This window comes from Crocuta crocuta, unplaced genomic scaffold, assembly GCF_008692635.1.
Source record: "Crocuta crocuta isolate KB4526 unplaced genomic scaffold, BGI_CrCroc_1.0 scaffold216, whole genome shotgun sequence".
Taxonomy (NCBI): domain Eukaryota; kingdom Metazoa; phylum Chordata; class Mammalia; order Carnivora; family Hyaenidae; genus Crocuta; species Crocuta crocuta.
Window position 1 is genome coordinate 5,529,857 of NW_027531504.1, and position 20,521 is coordinate 5,550,377.

At 40.0% G+C, this 20,521-nt stretch overlaps 1 protein-coding gene across 1 annotated transcript in view; it reads left to right on the top strand.

The window, feature by feature from the left end:
• LTA4H (leukotriene A4 hydrolase) overlaps nt 1–20,521 on the top strand; it is a 36,296-nt gene that overhangs the window by 303 nt on the left and 15,472 nt on the right. The window contains exons 2-11 of the mRNA XM_077772305.1: nt 6,564–6,694; nt 8,438–8,558; nt 11,512–11,580; nt 13,159–13,263; nt 14,486–14,538; nt 17,384–17,456; nt 17,726–17,866; nt 18,639–18,662; nt 19,335–19,405; nt 20,339–20,450. Of these exons, the coding sequence (XP_077628431.1) occupies nt 6,564–6,694; nt 8,438–8,558; nt 11,512–11,580; nt 13,159–13,263; nt 14,486–14,538; nt 17,384–17,456; nt 17,726–17,866; nt 18,639–18,662; nt 19,335–19,405; nt 20,339–20,450 (900 nt within the window). The remainder of the gene's footprint in view (nt 1–6,563; nt 6,695–8,437; nt 8,559–11,511; nt 11,581–13,158; nt 13,264–14,485; nt 14,539–17,383; nt 17,457–17,725; nt 17,867–18,638; nt 18,663–19,334; nt 19,406–20,338; nt 20,451–20,521) is intronic.

A 20,521-nucleotide genomic window follows, 5' to 3' on the forward strand; every position in this document is an offset into this window, starting at 1 on the left:
CGGCCCGCCTGTCGCATCTCTCCGCACTCCTCCGCAGCCCTCAACTCACATTCCACACCTCCCCTTCGGCCCCCACTCATCTCTCCGCCTCCCCTTCCTCAGCCCCCTCTCGCCCTGGATCTCCTCCTCCCAAACCCACTTGGTCTCTGCGTTCCTCCCTCAGCCCCTGAACGTACCGAAGTGTCTCCTCCTGCGCCCCTCTCCCCGGACGGCTTTTCCCAGCCTCTGGGCACATCCCAGGGCCCCATCCACGCCCTGCTCCTCACCCAGCGCTCCGGCTTCATGAGCACGAATCCTCCCTCCCCCGTAATCCTAGTTCCCTAACTCCCCTGTGGCCTCCCCACGTCCTCGGCCTGGAGCCCAGAACTCCCTCCTCCGGCCGCAGATTTCTTCCAGTCCCCAGCGCACCTTCGTCAGTACGGTCTCCTCTAAGTCTCACACCCTGTGTCCTGCGGGTGCTGATCCAGCCCTTTGCTCCCAGGCACCATATTTCAACTTGCACGTCTGCTGGGCGAGACCCATCGACCTGTGGAAGCCTCCCCTCAGTCTCCCTACCAGTCTTTCTCAGACCCCTGAGGATTCCCAGCTCCAGACCCGTCTATCCCCACTGCTTTGATGTTTCCAGTCTCTGCTGACTCTAGATGCAGCTCTTTCTCCAGGGTCATGGGTCATGGCCCTTCTACCTTTGCTTCTTATCACCCTTCTCTTCAGATCGCTTAAGGATGGGTGGGCCATTCAGGCTGTCCAGGCGGACCTCAGTGCACCAAGGAGCCAGTGATTATTGCGCTTCTTAGAAAATTATGTACTTTCACAAGATCGCTAGCCACTTGAGTGAGGAAAAGTTCTTTAGATTTATGGAACATAATTAAATTATTTTATCTGTACAACATAACTTGTTTTCAGGGTTCTTACTCAAATTGATAGCATTTCGGTTGTACCTTTCAGCTGAAGAATTTCGTAGGTGAGCATTTTAGAAATAAGAGGGTCAAGGCTTTAAAAGGCCAGCCCCAGTGTGTTTTGCATAGAGTACTGTGGTAGCTACTAAAGCACAGCATTAAGCAACCTGATCACCGTATGTTGTGGGCTTGATGGTGGGAAATTAGTGGGATCGATTAATTGGGTATAATTACAAGTTTAGATAAGAATGAGGGTGTTCTCATGACTCTTTCCTGTTTGTGTAATAGGCCTGTGTTTTGAGTTTACTAATATGAATTAATGTAGCAGGTAACCTACTCTTTGTCCTTTAACATCTTGCTAGACTAATTCTGATTTGAAAAGTAGGTGGACTCCTCTATGTACTGATACTTAGTCACCAAAAATACTACAAGGAAGAAAATAAATATTACAAGCAAGAAGATCCCGATTTCCTTGTAGGTTGTACTTTGTTCTGCCAGAAGTATAATCGTATCTTTTATTGCAGGCAACTTTGCCCTGGTAGGATGGGCCATTTCAATGCAATCTCTCTTTTCAGTAAAAGAAAATAGATTTTGATAGTTTATCACTGAAATAATAGGACCTTGCACTCTCACTTGTTTTGTAAAAATAGTGAACTCTGATCCTTGAGGAAGCAGGAGACAAGATGCTTAAATTTTGAAAAGAATGTACGTTGAATGTCTCAAGCTAAAACCTTGACCCTTGTTTTTTTCATTCCCCAAATCTTGAGAGAAGTAAGGCTTTAAAATCAGAATGTCTGGTTGGCATGTCTGTTTAGTAAATTGGAACCTAGATTTATAATGTTAGATTTTACACAGTGACATCTGTTTGTAAATTGTTATTCATAGCAACAACTTAAGGCCAAGAGTTTGGTTTTATTTATTCAAAGTTAGCATCTTTCCTCTGCTAGATTGCAGACTCTTGAAGGTCGGTCCATGTTTCCTGGCTGTATCTCAGGTTCTTAGGATAGCACCTGGCATGCAGAGGATATGTTAGGTTAATGAACTAATGGATGAATTCAGTTAGAAAGCAGTGCCTAAACTTTACACGGGCTGCAGTAATAATGTGCAGAAGGTGGGAGGACCTCATCCTCACCACCATCAATAGAGAAGACCCAGTGGCAGTGCTGGGTGAGGACATCAAGAATCCTTTCTCTCTTCATTCTTGGAGGCCTTGATGCGAGGAATGTTGAAGGACCTCTGGTAGGACTAAATCCCATCTTTTCTGAAAATCTTTCTGAAGTTTTGGGTTATTTACACTTAAGTGTAGTAGTCATTTGTGATAACTTCCAAGCATTTGCTTCTTGTATTGAAATTTTAAATGTTTTTAGGTGTTTTGTCCATTGGAGGCTCAAAGAGGTTTTAATGTCTTGCCCAAGATCCTATATAGTAAGTTGCAGAAGCCAGGAAGTGAACACAGATCTTTCTGACTGCAAACCCTCCTGTCTTCACTAAGTAAGTGGCAGAGCTGGGAGTCGAATCAAGGTGTTGTTTTGGTTATGGTTTTAATAATAACCCCGTTTTTTTTCATTATAGCACCCTGCAAATAACATGTAGAAAATGCAGATAGAGACATAATACTGAGGCAGAAAGCTTTTTAATTTTTTACGGTTTTGTTTTTATTTTTTATTTATTTATTTATTTATTTATTTATTTTTGAGAGAAAGAGAGAGAGTACGTGTGTGATCAGGGGAGGGGCAGAGAGAGAAGGAGACACAGAAACCTAAGCAGGCTCCAGGCTCTGAGCTGTCAACAGAGAGCCTGCAGTGGGGCTCAAACTCATGAACTGTGAGATCATGACCTGAGCCAAAGTAAGTGCTTAACTGACTGAGCCACCCAGGCGCTCCATAAAGCTTATTAATTTAAAGCCATGCTTTGTTGAAAGAATATGAGTCTGCTTTAAAAAACATATACAGTATTATAAGATGAAAAATAAGAATTTGGAGGAAGAGAGAGACTTGTGGGTAGCTCAGTCCCAGCTGAAGCATGGGACTTCAGCTCAGGTCATGATCTCGCAGTTTATGGGTTTGGGGCCCCGGTTTTGCTTTGTGCTGACAGCTCAGAGCCTGAAGCCTGCTTTGGATTCTGTGTCTCCCTCTCTCTTTGCCCCTTCCCTGCTCGTGCTCTGTCTCTCTCTCTCAAATAAACATTTTTAAAAAAATTTTAAAGAATTTGGAGGAAGAGAGAGTAAGGGTAGGGAAGACAAACATATGGCATAAAGTCCTAGAAAAAAAGAAGTGGGTTGTGAGGTTTAGGTGGAGCTTCCCAGCAGCCTGTGCAAAAAGGGAATTAGTTATATATTCCATGGCATCTAGCCAGCTGCTTAGAAGTATAACTGGTCTCGGGGGTGTTATTCAAAGAGGATACTGTGAGATATAGTAAATTATATCCCTAGTAACTTCCTACCATTAGTAGGTTTGTTTTTTACAACTACATCTTGGCCTTATACACAGTTGGTGTTCAGTAAAACTTTGTTGAAAAGTACTAACTCTAACTTTTCAACTAGCCAGTTTCCTTTTTTTTCCCCATTACTATTTTTGATCAGTTGTTTTAATAACATTTATTAGTGAAATTGAAGGGGAATTTCTTAATTTGAGAATGATAGCTGAGATTAAGACTTGACATATATAGCTTAAACACTGTTTTCCATTGTCTCTTGGTTTAGCACTTGCTTCATGCTGATATCAACAGTTCATGCTGGTATCAACAAACACATGCTTCATGCATGGTATCAACTGACACCTACTGGTTTTCAGGCACTGTGCTGACCTCTGGGAATGCAAACCTAATTAACATTCTCTGTCTTTTTAAGAACCCTAAATCTAGTAGAGAAAACATATCAATATGATATGGTACAATAAATGCTATAGGAGAGATTTGGACCAACTACTGTATTAAGTACAGAGAAGAAAAATATTTTTAAAAAATAGTCATAACAATAATCTAACTCTGATTCTGAATAGACTTGAAAAGTTTAGGCAATTACAGACAATAGAATATGTTCCTCTGGGAAATGAGCCAGTTGATTCATCCTTTTGGTTATAAAAGTATTATAAACATGAGTAGTTACATAGATATTCAAATTAAGTTTTTAAAACAAATTAGATAGCCAGAAATAGGTACTGGAATATGAAGGCATAAAGGAGTAACCTTCTTATTCTTAATAAGATATGAATCTAGGGGCGCCTGAATAGCCCAGTCGGTTGAGCATCCAACTTTGGCTCAGGTCATGGTCTCACCTTTTGTGAGTTCAAGCCCTACGTTGGGTTCTGTGCTGACAGCTCAGAGCCTGGAGCCTGTTTCAGATTCTGTATCTCCCTCTCTCTGCCCCTCCCTCACTCATTTACGCTCTGCGTTTCTCTCCATCTCTCCCCAAAATAAATAAAAACCTTTTTTTAAAAAAGATATAAATCTAATAAAACCAAATATTTTGAATATGCAAGTGCAAGAAGATAAGTCAGTTCTACTCATTTAGAGTAAGAGCGATGGTCGAGATGCCCCCAGAAGAAAGTAACCCAAAAGGAATAATTACCTATTAGCAGGGAAACAGGTGGCTCCCCTAACAAATTTGGCTGCTTTAAAAAAAGATCAAACCAGAATGGAAATTTCTTTCCAACCAAATATCACTGATCCTAGAGAGGTAGGAATCAAATTAATGATTGCCCTTGTGACTTTTCCTGAGTTTATAATTCAGTTAACCAACTTGAAAGAGAAGCAGCTGGTCTTCTAACTGCCCATGCTACTGCAGCCGGACTTCAGTAGAAAGATGCCAGACGTAGAGAGATCAGACTGCAGAAGGTTCTGAGGCAGGGTCTGGCCTGCAGAGGTGGTAGAAGGACAGAGAAAAAAGTATGAGGTCGGCATGAAAAAAAAACTTGTTACTTGGCTATGGGGGATGGGGAAGTGGGGTCAATTGTGGATTATTTGAGTGTCTCTAACCTTAGGTACCTTGAGGATTCTGTTAACAGAACAGAAATAAAGAGAGAGAGCTGATTTTTGGGACATCTAGGTAGCTTCATTTTTAGAATTTTTAGAAGCGCACTGAATATGAGGCAATATTTCCCATGGAAATGTCAAGTAGGTGACTAAGAAACCCAGCGGCAGTCCTGGGGAAGAGGTAACAACTGTAGAAACAGACTGTAGTCATCAGCACAGAGGTACTGGTTGATGATATGGGATGAGTGAGAATGAGGGAGTGACGAATATGGTAAGAAAAGGGATCAAAGCTAGAACATTGGGACATGTCCATTTTTAGGAGCTAGAAAGGAGATGGAGGAAATGGCATCAGACAAGGAGGAAAAACATTTATGTGTAAAGTCAAAGAAACCAAGGAAAGGACTTCAAACAGATGAAGTGGCCCATAAGGGCTGTGAGTGGGGTCAGATTACTGACCAGAAAAGACCTCTCGATCAGAAGGCGTGCCCTGCCCTTTCAGTAGTAGAGGATGAGAAGCCAGACTGAAGTAGGCAAAAGGAGGAGAGATTGATGAGAAAGAGGAAGTAGCAGCCATAGATTGCCCAGAGTTTAAGAAAGGAAGGAGACACGGGCACCTGGGTGGCCCAGTGGGTTAAGTGTCTGACTCTTGATTTCAGCTCAGGTCATGATCTCAGCCTCTGTGAGTTCAAGCCCCATGTTGGGATCTGCACTGACAGCATGGAGCCTGCTTGGGATTCTCTGTCTCTCCCTCTGCCCCTCCCCTGCTCATGCTCTCGTACACAGGCACTCTCCGCGCCTCTCCCTCTCTCAAAATAAGTAAACTTTAAAGAAGAAAGGAAGGAGACAAGTGAGTAGTTATCAGAGCCAAAGGACCAAGTGAAGTTTAAATAGTAACGAAGTTCAAACAGCAACATTGGGAGACTTGTTTAGGTTGTTTGGAAACAGTCTTGTGGCACAGGAAGGTTGAAGATTCTAGAGCTAGAGATTACTTGGGAGATCATGAAAGGTATGGTCTCTAGCGCTTGGATGGAGGATTATGAGGACGGAAAGCACTCAGACACCTGCTGCTGCTCCCATCCTGCCCCAGGCAGGGCTATGGCAAGTAGACACCCTCTCCCAGCCCCCGGTTGGTCATTTGGTAGGGGCTGCCTCACCAGGTTGGGCTTTTTCCAGGTACGCAGCGGCAACGTACCGCTTATTTGCCTGTTTACTTGCCCAGCGAGTGCCAGGGTTTGTTGTAATTTGGGAGTAGATGCAAGTACATAGGAGTTGGGATTCCAGGAAGAAATACATGGGGAGATACGTCGAGGAGTGGTGATAAAGAAACTTTTAAGTTTGAGATGAATTTTTTTCATAGCAGGGAAGTTACATTTTAGGGGAAGGAGTAAAGGTATTTTAAATTAGATTTGACTTACACTTAAAACCTCAAATTTGTGTGATGATCCCACAATTAGGTAATGGTATATATGCAAACTTTAGAACCAGAAATTTTTCAGGAAGCTTAGGGGCCCAAGAGACAGGACCTACACTAACTTTTGACTTCTTTAATTCTTATAATTTCACTCTGTATTTTACTGTCTATGAGCAACTAATTCTACTCTGTAATCATTACAGTTAACCCATAACTAATGTTAGTTTTCTCTGGTGTGAATAAAACAATATTCTTTTCATTTAAAAATGCAAATTTAATTCTAGATTTTGGATACCAAGGACCTCACGATAGAAAAAGTGGTCATCAATGGACAAGAAGTCAAATATGATCTTGGAGAAAGACAAAGTTACAAAGGATCACCGATGGAAATCTCTCTTCCTATTGCTCTGAGCAAGTATGGATGTTATTATCTTTCTCTTTTACATAGCTAAATAATGGAGAAGAAGTATTTTTATTTTTTTTTTCAATTTTTTTTTTAATAGTTTATTGTCAAATTAGTTTCCACATAACACTCAGTGCTCATCCCCACAAGTGCTCTCCTCCATGCCCATCCCTCCTCCCCCCCACATCCATCAGTCCTCAGTTTTTGTCAGCATTCAAGAGTCTCTCATGGTTTGCCTCTCTCCCTTTCCCCCACCATTTCCGCCCTTGAGAAGAAGTATTTTTAAAGTAGACAATTTTTCTTTCCTATTTCTTGTCTGTGTATAGGTAGTAACTGGTGTTCTTACTGATCTCTTCAGATTGAAGCTTATGGTAAAAATTATATGTTCTTAAGATACTAAAGAAACTCATGTTTAAAATGCTCAAGAATAGGAGTTTTGGTAACTGTTACTTCTTTACTGATCATTTTACTAATACCTAGAGTGATGATGATGGAGCATGCCACTTTAAGGAGGCATTTCAGGATCACCTGGGAAACTTTTACAAGCTGCACATTTTTCACCTTTTCCCCAGAGGCCAGCCACTTTTATTAGTGGAATAATGACAGTGACAAACATAGAACCATTTCTGTATATCAGTCCTGAGATAATGCTTTAGATACTTTTATCTCACTTATCTAATTTAGATAATTTATCTGATCCTTACAGTAACCATTTGTGGTATGATTTCCATTTTACAGATGAGGAAAGGGGGCCTCAGAGAAATAAAGTAATGTATTCAAGAAAGTGACAGCCACAATTGTCATATTGGGGTATAGCCCATTCCTGGATAAATTGGGAAGGGGAGAAAGGGTGGAAAACCATTGGCCTAAAGTAAGAGTGATCTATCCCCACCTTTCAGTGGCCAGTATTTTCATGCCTCCTCTTCCTGTTTAAGAGAAAGAAACAACCACATGTAACTTGTGAGGTAGATATCATTGACTTCTTTCTGCAGATGAAGAACTATGACAGAGGGTGGTCGAATAATTTGCCCAAGTTTACTGAACCAGTAGGTCGTAGATTCAGGATTCAAACATAGGCATGGCTGCCAGTCTCCAGAGCTCTTGCTATTTCCTCATTATAAGTGCTGCTCAGATTGTCTGAGGGGAAGGGCCAGTTCTTGGTATTTCCAATCTGTCACAGCTGATTCTTTTATAAAATTTGCAAAAAAAAAAAAAAAAAGCAACAAAAATGAATTAGTAGGAAGTAGAGATTAAAAGCAAGCACACATTTTCAATTACTCGATTCAGCAGACATAAAAATGACTCTCCAGGTTTCTCAGTGCTTATTCTCAGTGTCTTGACCCATCCAGTGAGTTTGCAAGGCAGTACGAGCCTGTGTCGCGCTCTAGCACCCACCGCTGTGGTAGTCACAGCTCCAAAATTACTTCTTCCACTCTCCCACTATCATAGAAGATTACGTGATAGCACAGCGCAAAGTGTGTGACACACAGTAGTGTTCGCCACGAATATTATTCCTGTTACGTCTTCATAAGCCATTAGCATGGTGGAGTGAAAAGGACCCGGAAGCTGCCATTCAGGTAAGAACGTGAGAGGCAAACTTGATGTACTTGGGATGTAGCCAGCACTCCTAGAGCTGATTCTCCATCAGTAATGAGACCGTATAAAATATTTATAGTATATAGTCTGTGTATTATGAATTCAAACTTCAGTTAGATTGAATTGTACACTCCTAATACATTTGTGTGTTGCATACAGAAATCAAGAAGTCGTTATAGAAATTTCTTTTGAGACGTCTCCAACATCTTCTGCTCTTCAGTGGCTCACTCCTGAACAAACTTCTGGGAAGGAACACCCCTATCTCTTCAGTCAGTGCCAGGTAAGAGAGATCTGGGATGACTCATTATTCATAAAGTTCCCAGCACAGTCAGTTTAATGAAGCAAAATGGACGGTGGTCTCAGGTCTTAGCTAAGGTAGGATTTTAACATATGTTATAAAAACAGCATGTATTTTCATCGATATCTCTCATTATTAACACATTCATATATTACTTGTAAAAAGAAACTCCCTTTAGTTTGAAATCATGTCCCCTTGAAGTGGACTATCTAGGTCGTGTTGATATTTTTATCCCCAGCACCTGGCACAGAACTTGGCATTCTAGAGTGGGCACCCAAGAAATGGCTATAAGATAGAAAGGAAAAAATTAATGAGGCAAAAGTAATATGTACCGGTTATGAAAAATGTTAATAATAAAGAAGTGGAAAGTGAAAGATCAGATTTTTCAGTCCTCTGCAGACATCATTGCCCAGAAGTAACCAACACTGAGTTAGGTTTGCAGCCATTCCAGATTCTTCTTCCACATTTACAACTATGTATGTTACGTAAATATATTAAATTTGCCATTAAAATGACACAATTTAAACTATTTGTCTTTAAAAACTAAGAACTGTGGATGGAATTTGAGGGTACAATGCTGAGTGAAATAACTCAGTCAGAGGAGGACAGATACTATATGTTTTCACTCATGTGTGGATCTTGAGAAACTGAACAGAAGACCATGGGGGAAGGGAAGGGGGAAGAAAATTACACACAGAGAGGGAGGGAGGCAAACCATAAGAGACTCTTAAATACAGAGAACAAACTGAGGATGGATGGCAGGGTGGAGGAGTGGGGGAAATGGGTGATGGGCATTGAGGAGGACACTTGTTGGGATGAGTAATGGGTGTTGTATGTAACCCTTATGGGAATCTACCCCAAAAAACAAGAGGACACTTTACACACTGTATGTTAGCTAATTTGACAATAAATTATATATAAAAAATAAAAAATAAGAATAAAGAACCCTATAATTGGAGACTATCTGTTGCAAGGGTAATACATATCAAACTATCTTCTAAGAAGAAAAGAAGCCTAATTCTGTTAGTAATCAAATAATCTACAATTAAAGGAACTCACTTCATTAAATCCTTACTGTATTTTCCAGCACTGAGTTAGGTACTTAATCCTCTCAGTACTCCTCTGGATAGATACTGTTAGGCTCAAATTTGAATACAAGTCTATAAAAAAGGAAGCAGTATTGGAACACAAAATAGACAAATGTTTACTTCCTGTTGGCAATTAGAATACCTTTTTAATCCAAGAAACTCTTAGTTCACTAATCTGAGATACAGTTTTCTAGGCACGAATGTACAAGTTGTACGTTCTTTTAGAAACTGATTTTCAGGGGCGCCTGGGTGGCTCAGTCGATTAAACATCTGACTTCAGCTCAGGTCATGATCTCACGGTTTGTGGGTTTGAGCCCTGCGTCAGGCTCTGTGCTGACAGCTCAGAGCCTGGAGCCTGCTTCAGATTCTGTATCTCCCTCTCTCTCTGACCCTCCCCTGCTCATGCTGTCTCTCTCTCTCTCTCTCTCTCTCTTAGAAATAAATAAAACATTTAAAAAAAAGAAAGAAGCTGATTTTCAGTCAGTACTTCTTTTAGAATGTCCATAATCTAAAATTGGCAAGATGTGCAAGATTTGAGAGTCACAAGAATGTGAAATTTGAATATGTTATTCCACTTCTTATTGGCAACAGTGTTTGAAATACAGGAAAGAGATTGCAGTTAAATTAAGAAATGACTGTAGTTAATGGGAAATGTGGACGTGATTTTGTGTGACGAGTTTGTTACAGTTGCTCCCCACACATGTGCCTGGGTGTGGGCTTTTCCAGTGAGACACTCGTCCCATCCCCTTTGGCACTACTGAGTCGCCCAACTAGAGATCATTAAGGATTTCTAAAGGCGTGGTGTTAGAGGCCTGCTTTGGGAGAGTTGGGTGGTTCTTCTAGTCCTTAGTCCATCTAGAGGTCATTTAGGATCCCCTATTTTTGGAGAATCTACTAGATGGAAGTGAAAAGGGCTAGAGTTTGGGGGCCGTAAGGAAGTATACAGTGGCAGCAAGCATGTGTAGGATCTATAACAAGTTCAGACAGAGGTGTTAGTGTCCGTACTCCTTCAAGCTCAGGGGACAGTCTCAAGGAGGCTGGGGCTGCTCAGCAGCAGTCAGTCCAGAGTGACTTGTAGGCCAGGGTACAAAATCGTAGGTACTCTGGCCATTCTTCTTGATGGAACCGGCGTTCATGACGGGTGGGTGGGGAAGCAGAAAAACACTATTATCTCATGTGAATGAATCTGTATAGATGGTATTGAGGTAAACTGCTCTTTCTTCCTCCTTTTCTTCTTAGTTTTTACTTTTTGAAATTGAAATGTCAAGACTCTAGTGACATTGAAATGTCAAATTGAAATGTCAAGACTCTAGTGACATTCCCCAAGCTGTTTTCCTCAGAACACAGACGTCCCATGAGATGTTAATAACTGACCAGAAAAAAACAGTTCCCTGTTAAAAACAATTTAAGAATTCAAACAGGTTTCTTTATTGTAGGTCTTTTCAGAGCCGTCAGGAGGCTCATGTTGCAAATGACTTATTAAGACAGGAATGTAGAATGCATGGTTCTCAATTTTATTTCACCAAAGAGCCTTTTTTTCTCAGGGTCCCTAACAGCTTCTCACTGGGCACTGCTGCTACTCCAAGTAGAGAGTAGGAGACAAGGTTTAACGTTGCTTCATGCTTTAACTGAAATGCAATGATTGACCTCGTACATTAACATGGAAAATCAAACTTTTCTGTCTACAAGGCTGTATTTGCTACTTCTGAAGGTCTGAGAAAATGTGAGACTTACTTTTAAGAAGAATGCATCTAAGGACAGTGCTACAATTTTAATGATTTCTTAATGACTTGATTTATAAGAAAGGGGAATAGCTTTCTCTTTTTCTTCCTCCCCCACCCCCCCAGGCCATCCACTGCAGAGCAATTCTTCCTTGCCAGGACACTCCTTCTGTGAAGCTAACCTACAGTGCTGAGGTAAGTATCACAAATTATTAACTAAATTAAATGACTCATATAAGTAAATGTGGTAGAAATGATAAGCAGAGATAATAGTTGGATTTTTATGGTTAGTAATATTTTACTTAAATTCTATATGAAATATGTAACAAAGAAGCTGGGGTCCTCATTTTGCGTCTCTCAAGATTTTGTTTTTAAACAATCTCTATATCCAATGTGTCTCATGCTCTACCAACTGAGCCAGCCAGGTGCCCTTCATCTCTCTTTTAAATAAATTCTTTTTCTTTAATTTTTTAAATGTTTTTTTTTTAATTTTTGAGAGAGAGGGAGAGAGAGAAGGGCCTCAGAGAGAGAGGGAAACACAGAATCCAAAGCAGGCTCCAGACTCTGAGCTGTCAGCACAGAGCCCAATGCTTGGCTTAAACCCGTGAACTGTAAGATCATGACCTGAGCTGAAGTCGGACGCTAAACCGACTGAACCACTCAGGTGCCCCTGCATCTCTCTTTCAAAGGCAGTTTTGAACATAACTGTAATAAAAGCAAATGGGTACTATTTTGATTGTAAACAAAATTCAGAATTCTGGACCTCAAAGCAAGAATTTGGGGACAATGTCTTTTAACTTTTAAAAATTAACATTTGCATGATTAAAAGTTCTAGAAATGTGCTCTGTAGCCACATAAACTTCTATCTAGGTATCCTAATAGGCTTATATTGCAGACTTATCTGAATACATTTCCATCTTATTCTTGTCATAGGTACTGCTAATCCTTTTCCAAGAAAGGACTATAATAGTAAATATATACTAAATAAATAACAAACCCTAAATAATATTAAATACATACATACATACATACATACTAGGTCCCAGGCCGGACCTATTTAGACCAAGCAAATAGAATTGAGGACCAACCTGTCTTTATGGGGCCTTCCTGATTCTAAGGTCATTCCACAACCAAACCACACCTACTATGTATAGGGCTATAGAAAGCTATATACTTGGAGGCAAAGAATCTCAGGTTCTAGGCTCGCCTCTACCACTTACTAACTGATGAGTCAGGGCAAGTCTTATGACCTCACGACCAAGGGTGGTCTCACTGCCTAAATAGAGGAAGGAAGCAGAACCAAATTATCTCCCGAGTGCCGTTTGGCTCTAGAATTGTGGTTGTTATGGCACTGGTTGTGGAGCTTCCGACTCTATGTCTGCCCTAGAAATAGCCTTAAACACTGGGCCATGCAAGAAGAACATGCAAGTCTAGAACTTGGAATGTGTATTGGCTCGATTGTTAATACTGAGGGGATAGTCCTTGATTCCAGCAGTCCATGCAGTTAGTAAGGAGTAGAGTTGGAATTTTAACCTAGTTCCTAACTAGCACTCTTAACATGGGTGGATGAATGGTTAGATAGATCCTTCACATTTGTTTTGAGAGAAGCCAGTTTTATATATTGTTAACTTTATTTATAAACCGATATGTACACACTTACTGGACCATCGTCTATTGCATAATTAAGCAGAGGAGAATACGTTATTTTACATACAGAGTTTAAGATACATAGCATCTTTTTTGTAAGTGAAAATGACTTCTCTTCTTGACTAGGTGTCTGTCCCTAAAGAATTGGTGGCACTTATGAGTGCCATTCGTGATGGAGAAGCACCTGACCCAGAAGACTCCAGCAGGAAAATCTATAGATTCAGCCAAAAAGTAAGTTCTTAGGTCTAAATTTTTGGCTTCATTGATGGTGAACTACCAATAGCTTTTACCCATCCAGAGAGCAAACTTGCTCTTGAAATATTTCAGAATTTAGAAAGCAGCTTCTGTCTTTTTTCTTCATTTCTTTTTCTTTTGTGCCTCTAAAATGTTGCGTTCTACTTACAGCAGAGTTGTACTAAAGAAAGGGGTTGCTGGCTAAGCAAAGTGGGGAGCGTGGCTTGATCCCATTTTCTCTAATCCCAGTTAGTGGGCAGGTTTTCTGTTAAGTTACACTTTTGCCCACCCTGGTACCACAGTGTAGGCATGTGGTTATTTACTATTTATAAATGGAAGAACTATATTAGAACAAACAAACCACCCTATTACAGATTACAGTCCCTAACGCTAAATTTCTGTGTAATTTAAGCTGGTAATTTGACTTGCATTTCTTGCATTTTTGACCTTGATGAATTGTGTGTGTGTATGTTTATACATAGTGTTTTTAGTTTTTTTAATGTGTATTTATTTTTGAGAGAGAAAGAGAAACAAGAGCGTGAATTGGAAGGGACAGAGAGAGAGGGAGATCGGAATCAAAAGCAGGCACTAGGCTCTGACTTGTCAGCACACAGTCCAACACTAGGCTTGAACCCACGAGCAATGAGATCATGACCTGAGCCGAAGTCGGACTTAACCAACTGAGCCACCCAGGCGCCCCGATGCATGTTTGTTTTTAATTGACCTCCTTCACAGAGCATGTAATTAAGCCACAGTGGACAGGTTTGCTCCTACACCAGTATCTGGGATTCTATCTCCCAAACCTCCAGCATCCACTTACTGCTGGATTCTTTTCTATGTCTCTCAAATATACCAGGAATGGTTTTAAAAAAAAAAAGTAAAAAATTGTTTTACATCAAGGAAAAGAAACTGAAAAATGTAAGAGAAACAGCACAGCTCCTACTTACAGGTTACTTTTTGAGAAGTGCTTGAAATAGACCTTGTAAGACTATGTGCAATAATTTTCACATTTCGGAATCTGCGTTTCCTTGTAGAATAAAAGAGAAACAGATGTTTTGAAATGTTTTGAACTATTTGACCCCCTAAAAATGAGAACTGTGAAATTTGAAAAGGAGTTTATTTCCTTTTAAATATTAATTGACTCATTCTGTAATATTTTTAAGCACTAATTCAAGCATGTGTGTGGATTTTGTTTCTTTGTTTGTTTTGCTCCCTTTAGATTCCGATCCCCTGCTACCTGATCGCATTAGTTGTTGGAGCTTTAGAAAGCAGGTGAGCTTTCGAACAGATTTTGAGGTTTATGAAAAGGCTAAACTCTAGGCGTCTTGAATCTCTGGCAGGATTAACTAATAGCTCATTTGTACATTTCTCAAGACACCAAGCTGACAGCTCTAGAAAAATTGAAATCTAATTATAAAATGTAAATAGCAACTAATTGTAAATTAAAAAGTCTTTACCAGTCACCCTTCAGATTTTCCAAGTATTGTAGAATGAGCATGCTATTACTTTTAGTTAGAGATTCTGATACAAATTTGAACAAGTCACTTCCCATAATCTCCATTTCCTCATCCTTGAACTTGTAATGTCTCCCTTTCCCACCTTGTGGGGTAGTTATGCAAAAGAAGTGAGGTAAAATACTTTAAAGCACTTGGAAGCCTATAGATATTACAGAAACAAAAGATATTTTACCAAAAGTTTACCAATAGCTAGGGTGCCCTTCTTAATTTTTTGTTAGTTCTTATTTCTAAACAGCCTACAATTAAGAATATCTGTAGTAATCACATTCTTTAAACTGCCAGAAGCGCGGACAAGATGGAGAAGTCAGGCAAATGCAGTTTCTAGCACCGATAGTTCCTGTCTACACCCTTGGGCTACTCACCTCTGAGTTTCAATTACTTCACCTGAAAGCTTTCTAAATTTTTTTAAATGTTTTTATTTCTGAGAGAGAGAGAGAGAGCGACAGCGTGAGCAGGGAAGGGTCAGAGAGAGAGGGAGTCACAGACTCTGAAACAGGCTCCAGGCTCTGAGCTCGCTGTCAGCACAGAGCCCGACGCAGGGCTCCAACCCACTAACCATGGGATTATGACCTGAGCCAAAGTTGGATGCTCAACCGACTGAGCCACCCAGGTGCCCCAAAAGCTTTCTAGAATGATATGTACCTCAAAGGATTTTTGTGAGGATTAACTAACTTATGTAAAGTTCCTGGTCTATAGGAAACACTCACTAAATGATAATTACAGTAACTGTCATGGCAGCTGACCACAATGAGGTCTTATTTTGGGCCGATTCCAGTGTGTTACTGCAGGGAATCTTCACATCTTTGTGGAGTAGACCTGAGGTTTTTTTTCCCCATGTTACCAGTAAGGAAACTGATGCTCGTGGGTTTGAATAACTGGCTCATCGTCGCACAGCTAGGAAGTGTCAGAGCCAGGACCCAGATTTAGGCTGTCTGACTTGGCAGCCGGTGCACATAGATGTGTCCTGTCCAGCATGGCCGTTGCTCACCACACAAGGCCTGACGTGTGCTTTAAGCATGAAATAGTCACCGGATTTCTAAACACTTAGTATGAAAAAAAAAGAATGTAAAATATCTCATTAATAATTTTATGTTGATTACATCTTAAAATGATACTACTTTGGATGTACTGGGTTAAACAAAGTATATTGTTAAAATAAGTTTCATCTGCTTCCACTTTGCTTTTTTAAAGTGTGACTACTAGGCAATCAAAACTTCAGTAGGCAGCTCATCTCTTTAAACTCATGTTAGATAACATGAGTTACCCTCTTTACTCAGTGTGGTCTAGGAACCAATAGCTTTGGCATCACCTGGGAGTTGGTTAGAAATGCAAATTCTTGGGCCCTATCCCAAACCTACTAAATCATAGCTTGCAAATGAACAAGCTTCCCAGATCATCTCTATGCACATATGCACATTCAAGTTTGAGAAGCAACAACCTAGAACCCACCGCCTCCCTGGGATGGGACAGCTAAACAAAATCTTGTTGTTACGGGTTTGGTGCTGCATAAAATTTTTAAGATGAAATTTAGATGAAAAAAATATTTTTGAGTTCTAGCCCTATGTGATATATATAGTTCCATTTGTTTCTTTTCAGAAAAAAAAATTATGTTTATTTTTTGAGAGAAAGAGAGACAGAGTGTGAATGGGGGTGGGGCAGAGAGAGAGGGAGATACAGAATCTGAAATAGACTCCAGGCACCGAGCTGTCAGCACAGAACCCAACGCAGGGCTTGATCTCATCTCACGGATGGTGAGATCATGGCCTGAGCTGAAGTCAGAAGCTTAACTGACCAAGCCACCCAGGTGCCCCTCTTCTTTTTCTAAAATTGTGGTTTAAAAAAACCCACAAAATTTACTACCTTAACCATTTTTACATGTACAGCTCAGTAGTCAGTGGTGTGCAGTACATCCACATTGTTGTGAAACAGATTTTCAAAACTGTTTCATTTTGCAAAACTGAGACTCTACCCTTTAGAAAACAACTCCCATTTCTGTCTCCATCCAGATCCCGGTAAGCACCATTCTACTTTGTTTCCATGAATTTGACTACTTTAGATACTTCATGAGTGGAATCTTAGAGTATTTGTTCTTTTGTAACTGGCTTGTTTTATTAGGCATAATGTCCTCAAGATTCAGCCATGTAGCAGCATGTGACATGATTTCCTTGTTTTTCTACTTGTTTCCTCTTGTATGAGTGTTCAACCCGTAAGTCCGCAAGTGAGTAACAAAGTACATCTGCCTTTGTTCTGGAATAACCTCGGACTGAGCTATGACTGGCTTTCTATAGTTGTGAGATTGTGGGAGGAAATAGATCCCAAAGTTCTTACCAGAGCCAATAAAGTAACCTTTGGGAGCACTTTGTGTCTCGCTTTCCATTTGGCTTACCCCATGCCTCCTTCTAGAGCTGCATATTTATGGTGCATATACAACAGCCAGTTTGTATCTCTCAGCAACCATTTAACCTCACCACCTCCCCATAAGCACATGGTAAATCACGCTACTACTGTAAGGATTTGTGTACAGTACTTTAGCTCTTTCCTAGAACTAGGGAAGTAAGTTGTTTGAATTTCACTTTTATTAATCTTTTTTAATTTTGCAGGAAGATTGGCCCAAGAACATTGGTTTGGTCTGAGAAAGAGCAGGTGGAAAAGTCTGCTTATGAATTTTCTGAGGTTGGTAACATAGTTACCCTTTTTAATAATCACAGTAGCTAATAGATTTAAGGTTTTAAGGATGAAACATTATGGTATTAAGTGATGTAGTAAGAGAATCAAACACACTTTATTTTATGTGAATTTGCAGTTGCTACATTTTTTTGTGTCAATATCATTTAAAATGAGCATCATTAACTCATCACCTTCATAGAAAGCAATATACACTTTTAAGAAATCTATCATTGTAGTGACTAAGACATATAAATATATATGCATTAATTTTCCAGACTGAATCTATGCTTAAAATTGCAGAAGATCTGGGAGGACCGTACGTATGGGGACAGTATGACCTGTTAGTCTTGCCGCCATCTTTCCCGTATGGCGGCATGGAAAATCCTTGCCTCACTTTTGTAACTCCTACTCTGCTGGTAGGTGTAAATTTTTCTTCCTTTGGAACTGAGTTCTCTCCAAACATAAAGCTAAACATGAAAAGCCTTAGACTCCTACTAAAATATATTTTTTAAAAACATTTTTCCTTAGAGAACTCTTCTTCCTGACTTTATTGCTCATTATGGTTATCTTCATCATTCTTATTTTTCAAAAGAAAATAATTTGGTCATTAGGGAGAAAAGAATATTACATCCAAGGTGTGTGGGTACGTTACAGGAGGGAAGGCTATGTAACAATAATCTATTGATGAATGATGTATCCAGATGGAGAAACTAGACCATTTACACTTGGTGTAGAGGTACTGGTACAAGAAAACAGAAGCTCACTTGACCTTGTATAGCGAAGGATTGAACATACAGTATGTCACTATAGTTCACATGCCTTTGTAAGCTGCTTTAAATCACTGCAGATGTTTCTTAAATACACTGTGGGCAATAAGGAGAGAATAAGGTACATGAGGAAAATTAGGACAGGTACAAAAAATGGAAGTAGAAGAAATGTTTCCCAGAAGTTAATCAGAGAGAAGTATACTAGCTTCCTGGTCCTGGAAAAATTCCTCAAATGAGGGAGAGAAAGCATTACGCTTTTTTTTTAGTCCTGCATTTTTTGTTTTATTTTCTCAATATATACCCGTTAGAGTGCCATAATAGAAATACAGTGGACTATTAGTGCCACAGGACATCCTGATGTAGGCAGTCTTTTAAATATAGTCTGTAATTTGAATACTAAGGTAACTTTCTTCTTTTTTAGGCAGGAGACAAGTCACTCTCCAATGTAAGTTAAAATTTATTATCATTGTCTTACCCTCAAAAACTATTTAATCAACTAATTTTTCTAAAATGTCCATTGTATTATTACATTGAAGATATGGCTATAAAAGGTAATTTGGGTATTGTTACATTAACGGTTAGATTTAATAAATATCATAACATTTTATGGTTTGATCTTCATATGTTTATGAAATACATCTTAATGGAGTGATATGTCCATATAATATCTTCTTAGTAGTTGTTTTTAGTTTATTTTTATTATTTTTAACATTTATTCATTTTTGAGAGAGAAAGCGCACAAGCAGGGGAGGGGCAGAGAGAGAGGGAGACACAGAATCTGAAGCAGGCTCCAGGCTCCGAGCTGTCAGCACAGAGCCTGATGTGGGGCTCAACCACAAACTGTGAGATCATGACCTGAGTGACCTGCAGCAAAGTCAGATGCTTAACCGACTGAGCCACCCAGGTGCCCCTGTTTCTAATTTTTTAAACTGTACTTTTGTCTTTGGCCAAATTATGATTCATTTGCTGAACTAACTCGCTGAATATCTCAACTGATGCTAAAAAAAAAAATTGAACATGGAATTAAAAGATCTGGAGTGCTTACTTATGGAGTTTAAAGTAATCCATTTCACTACTAATCCCTTCCAGTGTTTACTACGAATCATTTCCATTTTAGGTTATTGCACATGAAATATCTCATAGTTGGACAGGGAATCTAGTGACCAACAAAACTTGGGACCACTTTTGGTAAGATTTTTTAAATTATTCTTTCTTTTTTAAAAAACATTTTTTTAATGTTTTATTTATTTCTGGGGGGGGGGGCAGCGTGAGCAGGGGGGGGTCAGAGAGAGATGGAGATACAGAATCTGAAGCAGGCTCCAGGCTCTGAGATGGCTGTCAGCACAGCCCCCGACGTGAGGCTCAAACCCACAAACCGTGAGATCATGACGTGAGCCGAAGTTGGACGCTTAACCAACTGAGCCACCCAGGCGCCCCTAATTATTCTTTTTTAAGTTTATTTATTCTGAGAGACAAAGATGCCGGCAGTGGGGGGTAGGGAGGTATGGAGGGAGAGAGAGAGAGAATCCCAAGCAGACTCAATACTGTCAGCACAGAGCCTGACATGAGGCTCGAACTCACAAACTGTGAGGTCAAGACCTTAGCCAAACCCGAGAGTCAGATGCTTAACCAACTGGGCAACTCAGGTGCCCCTATTACTATTTTTTCTTTATTGGTCCTTGTTATTAACTTCTTTCCTTACCTCCTGGCACTCTGAATTGTTTTGTGGAAACATTTTGTTTTTCTTTGTTTTCATCTCTGAAAGACAGTTTTAAAAAAAATTCTGCAACCCTTGTCACAGTGTTAGGGAGAGTAGGGTATTCAGCTTGTGCTTGTTATTTAGTTCCTGGAATGGTCACATTTTAATACACGGGCACGTCAAACAAGAACCATGGCTTAATTTTCCCCTCAGCCATCTATCTGCTGGGCTGGGCTTCCCATTGTTCTCAGTGGAATGCAGAATGGCCACGTAGGCAATCTGCTTTGACTGTAGTGTATGTGCTTTACAGTGCTTTACTCTGCGGAAAAGCCAGAAGGAAATATCTTATTCATTAAAATGCTCTTTCCTTTCAGCTGTGTCACTGTTTCTATTTTATTTGCAACAAAAAAAATGTTTTTCAGGTTAAATGAAGGACATACTGTGTACTTGGAACGCCACATTTGTGGACGACTGTTCGGTGAAAAGTTCAGACATTTTCATGCTCTGGGAGGATGGGGAGAACTACAGAATTCGGTAAATGAGTCATGCAGTGAAAAGCATTCATCCAAGGTTGTACAGGCATTCAAGTGTAGTTTGTAAACTAA